Source organism: Nomascus leucogenys, chromosome 5, assembly GCF_006542625.1.
Source record: "Nomascus leucogenys isolate Asia chromosome 5, Asia_NLE_v1, whole genome shotgun sequence".
NCBI classification, from domain to species: Eukaryota; Metazoa; Chordata; class Mammalia; order Primates; family Hylobatidae; genus Nomascus; species Nomascus leucogenys.
This window is the reverse complement of record NC_044385.1, coordinates 31,270,131-31,289,000: the sequence shown is the minus strand read 5'-3', so window position 1 is coordinate 31,289,000 and position 18,870 is coordinate 31,270,131. Positions and strand designations below refer to the sequence as shown.

The 18,870-nt window shown below is 36.1% G+C and overlaps 1 protein-coding gene across 1 annotated transcript in view; it reads right to left on the bottom strand.

The window, feature by feature from the left end:
• The window catches only part of USH2A (usherin), a 795,293-nt gene that overhangs the window by 256,845 nt on the left and 519,578 nt on the right, over positions 1-18,870 (bottom strand). Inside the window, exons 41-42 of the mRNA XM_012506628.2 lie at positions 10,605-11,233; positions 646-980 (exon numbers count right to left, since the gene is read on the bottom strand). Of these exons, the coding sequence (XP_012362082.2) occupies positions 646-980; positions 10,605-11,233 (964 nt within the window). The remainder of the gene's footprint in view (positions 1-645; positions 981-10,604; positions 11,234-18,870) is intronic.

Sequence of the window (18,870 nt, the reverse complement as noted above, 5' to 3'; positions counted from 1 at the left end):
CATTTTAGATTTCTTCTAAGTTAGTTTGCCAAATCTTTACTGCCAGTTTCACACAAAGTAGAAATACACAAAGCTTATCAAGTTAATGGTTTCCTATGACTATCAATACTTTATAAACAATGTAAACAATGATAATATTATCAACTTTGTATTCTTGGCCAAGTATCAAGTTTGGGTTGTTGCAAAACCATTTCTGAATCACAGCTCTTTTCTTTCATCTTATCTGGATCCCTGACCACACTCCTCACAAGTTTCCATATGCTAACAACATGCCAAAGAATTACTGTGTTAGCCTTAGAATTCTGAGGTACATTTGTGCAAATGTATCACATAGAACATACATCAGGTTTGCCTAACATATAATAAAAGCATATGTTGAAAATGAAGTGATGGATTATGTAGCAAATCCTTAGAGAATAGTGATTGTGGTTTCAAGGGTTTTTAGTTCTTCAAATTGATAAACTTTGATGTTTCCATAATAAGTTGAAGTGTACAGTATGATAGTGTATGAAAGTTATGAGTCGGGGGATATTCAATGCCAAATCAGTTCTATGTTCATATAGGAATAAAAGCCTCCTTCATTTCCCTACTTCTCAGAGAGATAAGGACTATAGCAAAATAAAAATCATAGTCACCTTCTCTTACCTCAAATTAGGTCCATTTGGCTTGGATGGTGGTTGCCAAGAAATCACAACATATGATTCACTTAGTGGAATCACAGACAATGGGCCAACATTCTGAGGTACGGTGGGGTGAGTGGTAACATAGGTAGGTAAACTCTCTGTGCACCCTCCAAGGTACCCATTACCCCCTGAGCAAGCAACAATGGTGACAGAATAATTAGTGAAAGGAATCAGATGAGTAACTTTCTGACTTAACACTGTGGAAGTCACATTGGTTATAGTGATGTGAGGGTCAGGCATGCGAATCTCATAGCTAAGTATGTCTCCATTCTGGATGAGTGGGGGTTTCCAAGTGACCTGAAATGAAAGATAAACTTAGAATCAGTGTGATGATACAGGAATAGAGCAATTGAAGTTCACGAGGCCTAGAATTTTGCTCTTGTTTTCAGTTAAGTCATTTTCTAAATGGCTACATTCTCCTGAGTCCTTTGGATTAGACAGTAATGAAGGGGTTGAGATCAATTAGCAGTACTCCAGGAGCTAAATGAAATGCTGTTTCCTGGGTTTGGCTTTCAGTCTTGCCACTTTCTACCACTGTCAGACTGATACACACCTTAGTGATTCATCGCCACTGTGAGTGTTCTGAAGGACACAGAGCAGACACATGGAGAAAATTCACACATCCACATGCTTCAATAGGGTTGCATAGGATTTGATAGTTTTCATGTTTATAACTCAATTAAATGAAACATCAGAACTCATTTCTTTGCACTGTTAGTGTGCCTGCCAAATAAGTCACTTTTTCTTGGAGGAAGGGAAAGAGAAATCATTATTCATAATTTCTGAAGATGCAAAATTGAGTTCCTGGATCTTATTTATATATAACTTAGCAATTAAAGCATTAACAGCACATCCTCTTCTCAGGGATAAGAAAGGTATAGAAAGCTTTTAAAAAGGGAAGCCAAAGATGTTTGTGCTTAGCTAACATGTGGACTTGAGCATCAGAAGAAAGAACAACATTTTTTAATAGAATTCTAGAATGTCTGAAGTTTATTTTCTTTTCTGGCTAAACTGTACAGGAGCATAGTGGTAACACACTCGTGTTCTTATGGGGAAAGAGATCCTAAAAATGTGGAGGCCATGACAAAAATCATTTATTTACATGTTATCCTGTTTCATCTCTTTTATTGGTACCTTCTAGTGCTCCTTATATAAATGCCAGGATATATATCTCACGTCCCAGCCTGTAAGCTTCCTCACAGCAGGGATAAATTGCACATTCACTTAGTACCATGTGCACAGAGGTGGAGTTCAGTTAGTAATTATAGTCATGTTTTGTTAGATTATATTTTTTTCCCTAGCATACAGTTATTTTGAAACTTTAAGAGACAGGTTTCTGCAAGGTGAAATATTTATATGTACATTTGTACCTCTATGTAAACCAAAGAGGAGCAATATAGAAATTAAAATGGAGAAGGACCCACCATAATTTTCTGTCTTAAATCAAGGGGAAAAGGTTTCCTCCAGGAGGACTATGACCTGAGATTTTTTAAAGAGTCTTCTTACTAATAATTGGTGACAAAAAGGGCTCTCACCACATGTTAGTTGGACAATTGCTTGATGATTACTTTGGTAATTTATAATTAACAATGGGCCATTATCTACCAAATTATACTACAGGGGATGAAATCATTGTTAATCTTAAAAAAACTTTTTGGAGAGTTCTAAGAAGAGAGGCTGGGATGAAGAGAAGTTTTAGATGTGTTCCTTATAAACATAGAGGATTTGCCTGGATGTGGAGAATAGTTTTAAAAACACCCTACAACAAGCAAAGGTTGTAGAACAGACATAGGACTCTACTTGTTTTGGAGGTGCAATGCTGTCTGTGGACCTGAAAAATGAGTCAAGGTCAAACTCAGAGAGCTTCCTGGTATTTGTAACAGAAATGAAAAAAAGAAGAGCTATCACAGCTCAATTCAACCTGACTAATCTGAAGAATACGGCTTTCTTGCCTCTTAGACCAGAATACTTTGAGAGTTCAGGTCAGAGCTTGGCAACACTTTAAACAATTAATACTTAGTCCTTGCCCATGCCTATGTCCTGCATGGTATCGCCTAGGTTTTCTTCTAGGGTTTTTATGGTTATAGGTCTAACATTTAAGTCTTTAATCCATCTTGAATTAATTTTTGTATAAGGTGTAAAAATACCAAAAATCACCTGGGTGTGGTAGCAGGTGCCTGTAATCCCAGCTACCTGGGAGGCTGAGGCAGGAGAATTGCTTGAACCAGGGAGGCGGAGGCTGTACTGAGCAGAGATTGCACCATTGAACTCCAGCCTGGGCAACAAGAGTGAAACTCCATCTCAATCAATCAATCAATCAATCCATGTGTCCAAGTTTTTTTTTTTTTTTTTTTTTTTTTTTTTTTTTTTTTTTTTTTTTTTTTAAGACAGAGTCTCACTCTGTCACCCAGCCTGGAGTGCAGCAGTGTGGTTTCAGCCCACTGCAACCTCTGCCTCCTCGGTTAGAGCGATTCTCCTGCTTCAGCCCCCTGAGTGGCTGGGAGTACACGCGTGTGCTACCACGCCCGGCTAATTTTTGTAGTTTTAGTAGAGAGGGGTTTTGCCATGTTGGCCAGGCTGGTCTCGAACTCCTGACCTCAGGTGATCCACCTGCCTTGGCCTCCCAAAGTACTGGGATTACAGGCGTGAGCCACCACGCCCGGCCCATGTCCAAGAATTTTAAGGAGCCAGTTAACTAAATATTGTATTCTATTCTTTTCTATGCTTAAGACCACATTTATTATTGTATGTGTGGTGAAAATATATGAGATTAAAGCTTTCAGTTTGTTTAATTTCCTATGACCTTTTGTATTCCATTGTACATAAGAAAGATTATGAAATATTGTTGCATCCCTAAAAATTCAGATAAAAGAAAGAACATGTTATTGGCCTGAATAAGCAAGAAATATGATCTCTAAAACAATATTACATTAAAACTTTTAAATAGAATTATAGTTTTGCACTGGAAATAAAATGTTTACTTCAGAGATGGCTTTCCTATCATAATGACTTCTTTTATTTGAGTGGTTAATGATTTAGATTTCCATTTTTTCTGTTTATTATAAGTCTTCAGAAAACAGGACAGCTAAATTGCCGGTTAAGTGTTTAAGGAACGATTGACTTTTAGCAGCTCTTTCACATCCCTGAAAAGTCTCTCTAAAAAAATCATGGCACCTTCAAAGTTCCCCATTTTAAGCAGAAACTTAGACATGCAGGTTAGTTGACTGGCTTCAGGCTTGAAAAGAGTAACACACAAAAGCATAGTAAGCAACTTCCTCACTTCTTTAACTCTATCAAACTATTTTTAAGAACTTTATGAATAAGAGCATTTATGAAGATTGATATACGGGATAAGAATGGACTAAGAGATGATAAGTGTCTCAAAGCTGTGAGGCTTTAGGCAAAACATTTGACATCTCCAGGTCTTGGAACCCTCATGTCTAACGTGAAGAGACAATCCTTGCCATCATGTGTAGACATAAGATTGCGTAATTCTAAGAGTATTTTGTCAATAGAAGATAAAAATGTACCATAAAGAAAGATCATGTGGAAATATGTGACTCTGTACAGTGTAGCAATTCCTCTTATGATGGACTCCCCTGAAAAATTCATACAGAATAAGATGTGCAATAAATATTTGTTGAAATAAAAATAAAGTTGTCTTTCAAAATGTCTTCCTTTCATTTAAAAATATTGATCTTAATTTTTAATTTCAAATATTCTATTTGCATTTTTTCAATCAGAGAAAGAATACAAATATATAAATACAAGAAACATTAATTGTGGCTCTGTTTTATTTCACTCAGGTGAAAAGGTAACAGTCTGAAATTTATTCTTCCATACTTTTTGTGTGCTCATACAAGCAAAGCAAATATACTCATACATATCCTAGGTCTCTCTCTCTTTCTCTTTTATTTTTTAAAAACTTTTCACAGAAAAAAAGTTCTCTACCCCTTATGCTACAACTTGCTTTTCAGACTTAATTGATTATGGACACACCCTATTATTTTTTACGGTTGCATAATATTCCTTTTATGGTTGAAAACAAATTATTTGTTAATCCTACTGACATTATTTTATGCTAAAAATAATATTTGAAAATGTATGCAATATGTGCTCTTGTGTTTCATATTGGAAAGATTACCAAGGATTGCCATGCCAAAAGGAAAATGCATATTTAATTTTAATCATTATTGATATACTACTTTCTTAAAAAGTTGGGGAAATTCACTTTATCACAAACAATGAAATTATCCATGATCTGTGCCTCCACAAACTCTTGAAATTACTGATACTAGTTTTTGCTAATATTACTTGTTTCTTTAATTAATTTTCATTCCCTTGACTTTATGTGAGGTATGAATGAAAAATTAATTGTGGTTTTTGTCATTATTTTTAATGGTAAAAACCATAATTACTTTTGCACCAACCTAATATATCCTCTTACCTAAATTATTTTCTATTAAAGTACCTTGTATTATAAATTATTAGAATGTCTATGTATATTAAGGTGAAATTGATTTGTCTGTAGTATGTGTTAAAGATGTACTTTCCCAATCTATCTTTTGAATGTTAACTTTTTTTGGTGAGGGGGGCAGTTTATGCCTTAGAAAATCAATCAGATTATTTCTAGCTATCTTTTTTTTAAGCCACTGAGTTTCTTTTTTTCTTTAGAAAGTGGTCCCCTACATTTAGATTACATGAAATTCTCCTTTTTTCCTAAGATTTTTACTTTTTAACATTAACTTTTGTTTTTGTTTTTTTGTTTTTTTTTTTTTGAGACAGAGTCTCACTCTTTTGCCCAGGCCGGAGTGCAGTGGCGCTATCTCAGTTCACTGCAAGCTCCGCCTCCTGGGTTCACACCATTCTCCTGCCTCAGCCTCCCGAGTAGCTGGGACTACAGGCGCCCGCCACCACGCCTGGCTAATTTTTTGTGTTTTTAGTAGAGACGGGGTTTCACCATGTTAGCCAGGATGGTCTCAATCTCCTGACCTCGTGATCTGCCTGCCTCCGCCTCCCAAAGTGCTGGGATTACAGGCGTGAGCCACCGTGCCCGGCCTAACATTTTTTAGTTTATGGGAATTTATTTATAATATGATATGATAAAGGGATCTGTTTTTTCCTTATACATTGATAGTTGGTCGGGCTAGTATCATTTTTAAAGCAAACCATTCTTTACCAATGAAATAAAATGCAGCTCTACCTACAATAAGTCATTTCAACAAACACTCGTATCTATACCTAAACTCTCTAGTTGGTTCCAATGGCCAGTTGTCTTTTTTTATGCCAATACCATATTATTATAATTCAACGGCTTTAGAGTAAGTTTACATACTACAGAAAGTACCACCTCACTATTCTTCCACAATTTTCTATAATATTTTCAATCATTTAGTCTTCTATTTATACTTTAAAATCATTTTATCTAGCTTCATCCATGAAGCCATCATTCTCAGTAAACTAACACAGGAACAGAAAACCAAACACTGCATGTTCCAAACACCGCATGTTCCCACTCATAAATGGGAGTTGAACAATGAGAACACATGCACACAGGGAGGGGAACATCACACACTGGGGCCTGTCAAGGGGTGGAGGGTAAGGGGAGGGAGAGCATTAGGACAAATAACTAATGCATGCAGGGCTTAAAACCTAGATGAGGGGTTGATAGGTGCAGCAAACCACCATGGCACATGTATACCTATGTAACAAACCTGCACATTCTGTACATGTATCCCTGAATTTAAAGTCAAATAAAAAATAAAAAATCATTTTATCCAGTTTGAAATAAACAAAAAACATTGGCATTCTGATTTGAATGATGTTCAGTTTATATGTTGACTTTGGAAGGATTGTCTTGTTACGGAATTAAGTCCTTCCATCCAGGAAGATTGCACTTTTTTTCCATTTGTTGCAGTGTAAAGAAGGAGAGAAGAGCATAGGCTCTAGAACCCTGTTGCCTGGGTGTGAAGTCCAACTCTTACTCCTTATGTAATCTTATGCAGATTACTTAATCCCTCATTCTCAGTTTTCCTGTCTGTAAAATGGGAACAACAATAGCATCTATCTGACACAGTTGTAGTAAGAATTAAATGAAAGCAATTTCTAGAACATAACATGAACTCAATGAATATATTTTCATTATTATTTTATTTCCTTCGGTACATTTTTATACTTTTTGTCTGTGGTTTTAGTAGACATCAAACATTGGCCCATCTTTAAAAGTCAATGAGGATGATGATTAAGACTCAACTTCTTTTACTTTGCTTTATTATCAAACCCATAAATGAGTGACCCTAAGTGTACATAGCAGAGGAAAGGAAGCTACACATGTTTGTGGTCTGGGTGACACTGTTCCTTGTGGCGCGCCTGCCAAGGCTGGTGGCTTCAGCTGTCTGAGCTGAGTGAGGACCCTACTGTATAAGAGGAGCTGACAGCTGCAGGATTACTCTATTTTATTCCACTTTACCTGCGAAAAAGTGGACAGGGGCATCAGGGTTTAGAGGCTCATGATGTTATCATAAAAGAAGTTTTTTTTTTGTTTTTTTGCTACATCATAGTCGTGCAACTTAGTTATTTATACATATTATTTCTTATCAATCTTCAATTCAAGGCTTCAGTGCAGCAGTTTATACATTGACTTTATCCCATTTAAGTACCTTCTTCCTAATCTGATTTTACTTTGACTTTTTGTTAGAAATGACTTCTTAATTGTATGCCTTTTTTTCTGCATCTATTGATCAAAAAAAAAAACCCATATGGGATTTCTACTTTAATTGTTTGATGTAAGAAGTATGTTGATAGATTTTTTGATGTTGAACCATCCTTACATTTTTAAAATGAAATCAATTTGTCCTTGTATATCATTCTTTTAATATACTGCTTAATTCAATTTGGTAATCTTTTATTTAGAAATTTTGAATCTATATTCATAAATGAAATTAGTTTATAGTTTCATTGAACTGTTTTAGGTCTTGGTAGAGCATTTTTACCAACCTTATAAAATGAAATAAATTTTCTTAGGTGATTAAATATTAAATAAAAGTGCATGTATTTCACTTTTTCAGGTGACACAACTCTTTGACATTATATATTTATTTTTCTTGTAATCAAATAAGATTTTAAGCATATTATTTCATCTATGCTGCTGTGCTCTCCAATTTTTCTCAAGGCTCATATTTATGCGAAGTCATATCACCTCTTTTAGTACTTACTAATAATATGTTACACTGCATTTATTTTCTAGTTGGCCTAAGTATGTGTTGTCTCTCTTGCTTTCACTATTGGACTGTAAGTCTTACAGGTGGCATTGTATGGAGGAAAAAACCACATTGCACAAAATGAGTAACACTAAGGTGAAATAGCAACTCTGCTCCTTGCATTATCTCCCACCCTATCAGCTGGTATTCCATATTTCTCTACACTCAATTTGTTCTTCTCCCCCAGGTCCTTATTACTTCCAGGTATATTACATAGTTATTTGTTTGCATTCTGTCTAACATGTAATCGCCATGAGCCTAGGGACTTCATCTTGATCTCTTCTGTGTCCCCACTGCCTAAAAGAGGCACTTACAAAGATGTTCACTCATGTACTGATGTTCCGTAAATGTCAATAGAACCGAAAGTATTATTGTTACTGCTGTTAATATTACTGACAATTCCTTCATCCATCTTAATACCTGGAACAACCCTCTATGACAAATAGTTGAATTAATTTCTTAACCAATGCATTAATGACTATCCTTCCATTATTTCACATAAAATATTTTCTATTTGCAATTTGGACTTTTAAATCTCATATTTTACAAAGAGAAGTCATTGTTTAGCTGTCATATACCTCTGTTTACCAGCTAAGCTATATCACGAGAACGTCTACTTTGGTAAAGTCTTAAGATAGTTCTGAACATGTGAGCCAATAATACTGAAGGACAGATATGTTATCTTAATACTCTTTAAATAGTATATAGCATTAAATACTAGACTCAGTTGAATATTCCTGCTGATTCTCCTTATTGATAACTTTTTATTTCCTATTTATAAGATGAGAATAAAAAGTGTGAATTTTTAGAATATTACTAGTGTATAATGTTCATATATTTCAGACACCTTCTTACAGACATTTAGATTCCTGACTTGGGGTTACCAATGCCTTGTGGCCTCAGGTGAGTGCCTAGCCACGCTAATCTAAATTTCTCTAGCTAGCTGACAAGCCGTGTATATTGTTTAATTCGTGGGTGATATTACAAAGTCAAAAGAGGGTAAAAATGTGAAGAAAAAGCCAGGCAACCTGATACTTTTAATTATTGTTTATATATGCTGAATCAAGTAGAATTGTGCACCGAATTCCTCTTCTGAAAATACTTTTTTTTTTTTTTTTTGAGACGGAGTTTCGCTCTGTCACCCAGGCTGGAGTGTGGTGGCACAATCTCGGCTCACTGCAAGCTCCACCTCCCAGGTTCACGCCATTCTCCTGCCTCAGCCTCCCGAGTAGCTGGGACTACAGGCGCCCGCCACCACGCCCGGCTAATTTTTTTTGTATTTTTAGTACAGACGGGGTTTCACAGTGTTGGCCTGGATCGTCTCAATCTCCCGACCTCATGATCTGCCTGCCTCGGACTCCCAAAGTGCTGGGATTAAAGGCGTGAGCCACCACGCCCGGCCTGAAAATACTTACTCTTTTTCAGATCGGCCACAATCAGTAATGCCTAGTTATAAAATTTTTATTCGAAATAATCCAGAACAATGTCCATTATGTAGTGCTGCCTTTGTAAAGAGACTGTGTTTGCTTCGCTGCATCATAGTGATTAGTACTGCTACCAAAGTTTTACAAAATTATCCCAAGATTGAAAAAAAAGTCATTTCTGGAATGATTATTAACTCTATGCTTGGGTTTTGTTTTTGGCTTTGTTTTTATTTTGAATCAAGAGCAATTGCTCAGTTCATACAATAAACATTGTATATCGTGTACTTAAAATTAATTTTCCATTAGTGTTTAATTAATGGAATTCTATACACATATTTATATCAAAAATATGTGTTGCTTTGACCAGATTCATATTAAAACTAACAAAGACTTTTAAAAATAGCTTTTAATTTGTAGGTTAAATTAAATTTCTCCAACAATTTACACTGTTTAGCATCACCTAGTGTTTGCTTTTGGTGGGGGAGAGAGAACACACAACATAGATCCAAGTAATAATTTCAGCAGATGAACTTTGCTGTTATGCAAATGTCCTTTGTTTTGTGCTCCGGTGAGCAAGCTACTGTACCAATGCTTTTGGCAGTAGTACAAGACTGAATCCATGGAAGCATGTGTGTATTTACACAAAAGAGGCTTCTAAGCTACAAAACTCCCTCCTGTTTGGTTACACTAATTTCCCTTGAATGAAGTTTGTATGCCAGCCAAAACAATGGTAGTTATCCTGTCCTCTAGAGTTCATTCCCAATAGAATGAGGTGAATAATTGAACACTTTCTGGATAGCCCGTTAATATGCTATTTTTATTTCTTTCCCCATTACTTTGATTCTTTGATTATTAAAAAATGCCAGACTATTGGTAATGGAAAATTTTGTTAATATGCTAATTCATTCCTCTGTATTTTCCCATCTCTTCTCATTTTCTGATCTATTTAAATTTGACGTGGTGGATAAGCTAAGCATCCCATTGTGGCATTCAAAGTATTTCAGGTGTGCGAGGCAAATGGCAGCATCTCAACAATATAATTAAGGGGATACAGGGAGACATGAAAAACTGACATTGAATTTAAGATAGTTTGGGCCAAAGGCCAAAACCCAGTTTCTCCAGTGAATGCCTAAAACAACAAATGCGTTTGTTCAGTCAGTAGATGGCTCTGTTCAACACAGAGTCAATCTGGGGTACATTCCTAAGTCTGCAAGGAGAGAGAATAGTCAGTATCTTACCTGGACTGCATCGGGTTCCAGCACCGTCACCACAGGCGGCTGCAGCCCAGCAGGTCGTGAGGGTCTTGTGGTAACTTCTACCCAAGCACTGCTGTTTGTGCCCCCATGAAGAGTGCTCATCAGTACCCGATATTCGTATTTTGTCCATGGGCTAAGAGAAGAAGTCTTGTCAATAAACCTCATGGAATGACTCCTTGGGAGAGTCACCAGGGTAGTAACTTCTTCCTTTCCTTTGACTCTTCTCTCAATTGTGAAATTCTCCACCAAGCCATTGGGGTGGGTAGGGGGTTGCCAAGATATAATCACAGATATTGGAGTATCAGAGAACAGCTCTGGACTTGGGATCCCTTCCGGTGCCCCTGGGAGTGTCCATACAGTCTGGGACTCTGGCGAAAGGGAACATCCTTTTGAAGTGCAGGCTTCTACCTGAAACTTATAGGCAGTATATGGGTGTAAATGCATCACTGTGCAATTAGTGACATTTCCAGGAGTTCTCAAGTATAGACGGCCATGTAGATAAACGTTATAATGGGTAATAACCCCATTGGATTTTCTAGGATGCTTCCAGGTGACCAACATCATTCTTGACTTCACATCCAGAAGAATCGGAGGAACTACAGGTCCAGGTTCTGTAAAGTAAAACAAATCCAGAAAGTGATTCCTCTTAGAAATGTCCCACCTCTCCTCAAAGCTAAAATGAGTGATAGCTCTGCTACAAGGACATGAAAATGAACACTTGGTAAAGGCCAATAAGTAAATAAATAAGTGCCATAAAGACAAGGACTGTCATTGCTTTGCTCATAAATTTTGCATGTGAAATACTTGTTGAATATTATGAAACTAAAATTGTCATTTTCCTAAGATAACTATCAAAATCATGTCTTTTTATTCAAGCCAATGGTTAAAAAATGAGGATTTAAAAAAATAAATGTAATAAACATACAAGAGGGCAGTTGTTACTAAAGTTCTAGCTTCCACTACATTTTTTTTCTAGAGCCCCAGTAACTAATTATAATCAATAACACTATCATAACAAACTTGCATATTTTACAGCCCAGTAAAATCCTTCAGCATCTCTCATTATATATTCTATATTATACTTGGTTCTGTTTATCATTCTAATCCATGTTTTGCAATTTATCTACTCCCTGTTAATATTATAGGTGATTTTTTACTGTGGCTGTGACAGAAGCTGCCGATTTAGCTCTTTCACCTACTGATAAATAAACAATGCACAGATCTGACCTTTAGGTTAACAGGTTTTATGCTTGCTCCACTCAGCACTCTAACTGATTCAATTATCATAAAGGTTCAGGAGGCTCCATGAATACTGAAAAAGGCCCACCATATGCCTGCATAGGTGTTGTGGAACAGCAAATATTCTGCAGCCCTCCAGAGAAATTCCTTAATTGTAAATAATTTCACCATGCGACACAATCAAGTCACCTTGAATGCAAACCCCTCAGCCTGCGGAGGCAAAGTGTTATTTAAGCTTTACTGGGCTGCGTTAAATTCTGCAATTTGAAGGGCTGTTAAGTTTTTCAATTGAAATTTCATTTAAAATGCAGGTGCTTTTTATTATATTGAGGCTTTACTGCTCTCTAGGTACAAGCAAGAACATGGTGCAATAACACAAATCTGGCTCAATCACTGATCAGTAACAGCTGTAATTCCAGAACATTTAGCATTCTTATAAACCACGGCCTGAAATCTATAAATTGCTAAAACAGATCAAGAAAATACTATATCCCCCTTTTCTGCCCACAGCAATTTTGACATTTATGAGATTTTTTCTGTGAACATTAGATTTTATTGAAAATCTTTAAAAAAGATACACTTGGATTTAGTAATTGTTTAAAACAGCATTGATTATGTGAGTGTGTGTATGCGATTCAGTGTTATACCGAAGGTTGAAATATTAAATGCAACCGCTGCTTCGCAGGGCCAGTGACTGCAATAATAGTTGGTTATATGGGCATACTTTCACACAACAGGATCCATGTATTTGTCACCAACTGGACTGATGGTAGAATCATAATTACTTTTCGAAGCAAAAGATGTTACAGTGCACTAACTCTGAAATCAAGCTATTTCTGACAATTTGGTAATGTATCCTATTTGAAGAAAAATCCCTAAAAAACCCCTAAAACCAGGAGTCTTGGTATAAATCACATTTTCCATTTTAGTCTCTTGTTAGCTTTCATTTTAAAGCTTTCTTAAAACCACTATGCCATTTCTTACTTTTGCTCTCTGGTATAGAGTAGCAGTAGCAATTATTATATCAAAATGGGGATACAGCTCCTTTCTTATTTATACTTGTCATCTAGATTTGGCTATTTCCCAGAGAAAAGCAAGTCCGAGTCTTGTAAGATATCAATGTTGTTTTGAAATCTAAAAAAAAAAAACCCCAAATCCCCTGAGACTGGGTTTCGTAAAATCAATGGTGGAGATTCAAGTCTTTAATGTCTAACCTTATCTCACCCTCTCTTCCCCAAAGAGAGTAATATACACTTAAAAATCAGAATGTTTTTTATTAGGGTTTTCATCTGGGTCTTGCATAATTATTCCTCATATGTGAACTATCAAACTGTGAGCTTCTTCAGGGAAAAGAAACAACAATGATGCAGTTTGTTCTCTGTGATTAGGGGGATAAGGCTTTTATTTCTCCTGAATATGATGATAGTATTACGGGTGAAACATCCATGATAATGAGATGCACTTGCACTTCAAACCCCCACAGTACACAGCCTTTTCTTAAAGATGATCTCTTATCTTGGGAAAGGAGAGATGTTCAATTTCAATTTCACGATTTTTTTCCCCCTTAAAAGCCAGCATACATTTTATTAGCTTCCCGCTCTGGCTGAGTAGATTCGCTGCTCTTGTTGCAGAAGGGTCCTTTAACTTGTGTGATTCTGGAGAGGAAGCTGAAAGCAGCTTAATTAGCTCCTTTGGCTAGGGAAGTGTTAAAACCTGACTCCTGGCACTCTTTCAATTTAGTGCTTTAAAATGATAAGCCGAATCATCTAATTCTATATACAAATCAACTGGCCTGCAACTGCGTGGTTGAAAGGGTCACCACAATTATGTAAAACATGAGTAATAACTATAATTGGGGTAGTTTGCTAATACAATAAAAAGCTCTGAACATGAGAAAAGTTATGCTCACAGCAGTAGCTATCACTTTCTAAAGTAAGAATTCATGGATGAAATGACATGAAAAAGATGGTTATAAAATTTTAATGGAATGATAAAAGGCAAAAGTCAGCCTCTCAGCTGAATTCTTAAAATCCCTATATATCACAATCAGCTCCTTAACTGTAAAATCAATGTGGAGTATAACATGTTGTCAATGCGGCTGTCACTGGAGGGGAGACTGGGAGTATGACAGGCACACAGCTCAGCTGGCCGGTGATGAAAATACAACCTTACAGCGCTCTCCGCGGGTGTAATTGTTTAGAGAACTCCCTCCTGGAGCTGGGAACAGGAGCGTCTTTTCTGTCCAGATCACAGATTCATATTTCAAACCATTTCATTCCAACATTAATAATAGAAAGTAGTTTCATTTTGGCAAATGAAATTATCTTTTATGGGAAACTATTTTGCTCATCAGCTTCAAAAGTTCAGCCCCAGCCTAAAATAGAGGAATACAATTGTTAACAGAGGAGTCTGCTTATTTAGTTTGATATTCAGGTGTGTATATTGGAAAGGGTGTGTGTGCACACACTTGTTTGTATTCGTATACATGTGTATGAATAGCCAGTTTGAATGACTCACAACTTGAGTGTGTATATAACTTTCAGTGGTTTTGTGAGTCTTCTCCATTTGTTTGCTATGCGAGTTACCCACGACTGATCAATCAGTTTTCTTGTTACGTTCTCATTGTTGCCCTGAAGCCACATTTTACCATTCTAATTAAAGCCTCGCTCAGTTTAAAAATTCTTTTTGGTAATATTAACTCCATAAATGAGTATCTCCTAAATTTACCAGTGAATTAAAAATCAAAGTGGCAAATATATGGATGTATAATTATATAAAGCAATATATTGCGTGCTAATCGTTAATGTAGCCTTTGTTATTCACTACTGATACGTTAACAGAAGAATAGAGTAATGGATTCCATCTTGTCTTTAATCATGAATTCTTTTATCGATTTATTATTTATACCCCAACTACTTCCCAAAAGAATTTTTGACAGCTCATAATAAAAGACCCAAATGTAAGAGGAGCAATAAAATAAAGAAATATTATTAATCTTGTGATAATAAAGAGGGTACAACAGTTATTTCTCAAAACAAAAATTAAGAATGGGCACTGCAGTTTTGCAGAAAAATGAACTTTCAGCCTCTTGACACTGACAAAAAAGGAAATGGGCTGTATAACATAGGTAACATTATTTAATGAAAGAAACCTCTGAAGGCTAAAAGGCTGTTGGAATTGGAAGGACATTATTTGATAGTTTGCAAATAGGAGAACCAATATTCGGGAATTATTTTTCTCTGTTTCTCCTGATATCAGGAGAGTATTGTTTAGAAAGGATGTTTCAACCTCTAGAGCTGGGGCACACTGTGAGGTGAATCACAGTAGATGCATCTGTGATAATTTGGTGCAGAAAATAAAATGCATTGATGTGAGAATTCATGAAGTCAGGAAAACGTCCTAAAAAACCTAAAGGTCATCACATTCACTCCTTATTTTTGGGCAAAACTTACCTGAATTTTTCCAAATATAGCAAATCAATTCTGTTTACAGGGACATTATCAAAATGAGAGAGATAACAAGATTAAATGGATCTATGTATTGTTTTAGCATTACAGAATGTTCTTTATAGGCAGGTGCTGTATAAAATGCTATAGAAAATGATTATGGTAAACATCCATCTTTTTGTTAATAACTAGCAGTTTTTAGATACTTGACTCTAAGAATTTAAGATTTGAGACTTAAAACTAAGCTCATGACATTAAATATCAACCTGTGGCAATAAGTTTTGAGTGATCTCACATAGTCCTCTGAGAGTTTTCAAATATTGACAATTTAACTTTTTCAAAGCTAAAGAACAAAAATAGTTTTCCAAAATAGTGAAAGGTCAGCAGATAGCATTTCTGGATAATGAGAGGATATACTGTTCCTGCTAAAGTGTCTCGCATATAATACACACTCAAAAAAATTTAAGTAGTAATAATAAGGTAGCTATGATAAAATTATTTTTTATTCATTTCTTAAACATAAAAAACTTGATTTTTCATTACTTTCACCTGCAGTCTTCAGCTGTCAGAAACACAGATATTACCAGCACTCTATATTTGGAAGAGGAGTGTGCTTTAACTGCCCAGGGGAGATTCAAGAGCTCAGGTGGGAAATTGAGGCAAGGTGGATAGAATTTTTGATTAATCAATCCCTCCTTTCAAAGGATTCTGTATTGGTCATTTTTGGCTTGAATAAGTTCCTTTTGATCTTACACTATAAAAATAAAATATAAAAATAATCGTAAATATTTGAATTTGTTAATTCTGAAAATTCAGGAATTTGTGGAGAAAATCTATGCAACAGAAAACAAAGTATGTAGTGACAAACATGCGGAACCATTTTGCTCTCAAAATCAGAAGATTATAAATGTTATTTTTGATCATGGGTCTTCTGTTCTATGCAAAATAGATACCTGAATTACTGTTTGAAAGGATAAACATGTCAGCAATCGGAGGTTAGTACTTAAGGCAATTGGAAAAATATTTGGAATGGAGAACGCAAAACAGTTGTGTAGCACCACTGAAACTTGTAGTTCCTCTTTCTTCATTAAATAAAATGTACTCGTATAAATATGTTCCTCTCTCATTTAAAAATATTCCCATTTTCCTTGTGTTGCATAGAATGCTCTTAAGGATGCAAGTGAAACTTTAAATACTAAAATGCCCTAAGCATAAGATGTTTGTCATGCAATATTCGTTTTAAAATTTCAGTAATCTTAAGGGCATATGCGCACTTAAATGATTCGGAAGTCCTACTCTAGAATTATCTTGATGAATTTATCAAATTTTATACTACATGTTTCCCTCCTCTTCTGTTACACGATCTCAGAGTATTTTACTCTTATTACAGGTTGTGAGAATAAAAACAGGAAAAATGGTTTTGTTTTAGAATTCTTTCTACACATCCTTCCCCTTCACTCTGAATAGCACATGATTTGGGGCTGGCAGAAGCCTCTCTAACTGGAACATTCGTTAACCTAGCCAAGACAGCAGCCAATATTGAATCAGAGGGACAGCCAGCAGCCTGCCTCTGACCAAGGTAAAAAAAAATGAGAATCACTTTTGGGATGTCCCTCTCTTACATTCACCTCTTGTCCGCACTCTCCTCGCCTCATACTCAGAGGCTGGAACAACCGACAGGACAACCTGAGAGTCCCTCTCTAGGTCTCATATGTCAGTGCTCTCTTACAGCAATTGCTTCCAGCCTTACCCTGAACCAATGGAGACGGTGTAAATTTGAACTTTGATATTAAATTGCACTCCAAATAGAACTCATTTCCAATTCCTCTCCTGGTCTTCTCTTCTGGGTAGGCTTTCCTGGCCCTCATGTTGCGGGACCATGCCCTTCCTCTGGGCTTGCTCTCATGGACAACTCAGCTCTTTAACTATGGTTTTACTGTGTGTGCTCCTTGCCAGACAGTGGAAATCTCAAGGGAAAAACAGTGTCATATCCATCCTTGCAATTTTCATATCTCTTTCAGTCCCTGGTATGCAGTACGTATACAGTAAATGTTTGCTTGATTGAGTTTTTGTGGATTTACTTCAATCAAACTCTGCTTTTAATCAGTACTTTGAGTAAGAATTTTGGGGCACCTACTCTATATCAGACCCTTCGCCAGACACTGGTGATAGAAAGATAGTTGAGACAGATCCCTAGGTCTTGAGACGTTACAATTCAGAAGGGGATATTGATGATTCACTAGTAAACACAAACCAAAATTTTAAGGGAACAACAAGAAGGGAAAACTTCACAGAGGAAGTGACGCTTGAGCTGGGGCTTGATGAATGAGTAGAATTATGTCAGGCAACGAAAGAGGAAGAAGCATGTTCTGTTAGATCTAGATTTCGATTGACCTCACATTGCCTTTCTGTCTTACTCCAGAAGAACCTCTGTTCCTTTGTAAATTACTATGAGTATCTGAAAGATGGGTGAAGGTTGCTGAGGGGAAAAGTAAAGCAGGACCCAGGTAGCAAGATAATTTCCTTCATTGCCCACTCCTCTGTTCACAGTGCAATTATAAATGTGAAAAAATAATAAGATGTAATGCAATGAGCAAATGTAGCATGGCAATGGTACAGTCTTGTGTCACCTAATGACAGAAATACATTCGGAGAGATGCACCATTAGGCGATTTCATCGTTGTACAAACATCCTAGAGTGTTCTTACACAAACCTAGATGGTACAGCCTACTACACACCTAGTTTGTGTGGTATAGCCTGTTGCTCCTAGGCTACAAACCTGTACAGCATGTTACTGTACTGAATACTGTAGGCAGTTGTACCACAATGATAAGTGTGTATCTAAACATAGAAAAGGTACAGTAAAAATATGATACCACAATCTTATGGGTCCACCGCTATATATGTGGTTCATCGTCAACTGAAATGTTGTGCAGCGTATAACTGTACTTAAAATACCACTGTGTCATCAAAATAATGAACAAATGAAAAGTTGTCTAAGTAAACCTACAGAATAAACTGTTCGAATTCTACAGGTTTTATGCAGTAGTGCCTCTTAGATTAGTGGTTAAAAATATAAATGTGGAATTTTAAACTACAAATTTGGGAAATGATCAAACATTTTTAAATATATGACAACTAAATAGTTAAAATCTAGAGTGAATTCAAGTTTGGGTTTTTTTTTTTTTTTGGAGGTAGGGAAGTGATTTTTAGAAAATGATTTTAATTTCATTAGTTGACCTAATTGCTTGTATATGCCATATATGTTTGTCATTAAAATGACTGCAATTAGATATTCCATATTTCAATCTTCTTTCCTGGGAAACCTTAAGAGAAACAGATTATCTAACTTTTTTGGGCTAGGGAATCCACATTTTTAAAAAAAAGTAGGTTAATTCATAGTTAACACAAGGCAGGATTTCGGTAGGCAAAAGAGTACATCCACATTTAAGCTGAGGTTTGAAAAACTTGCCCTCCCTGCCAACTCTAGTTTCTACATGTATGTACTATACAGAAAACAACTGCAAATGTACGAGAGAGAAGGAACAATCATACAATCAGG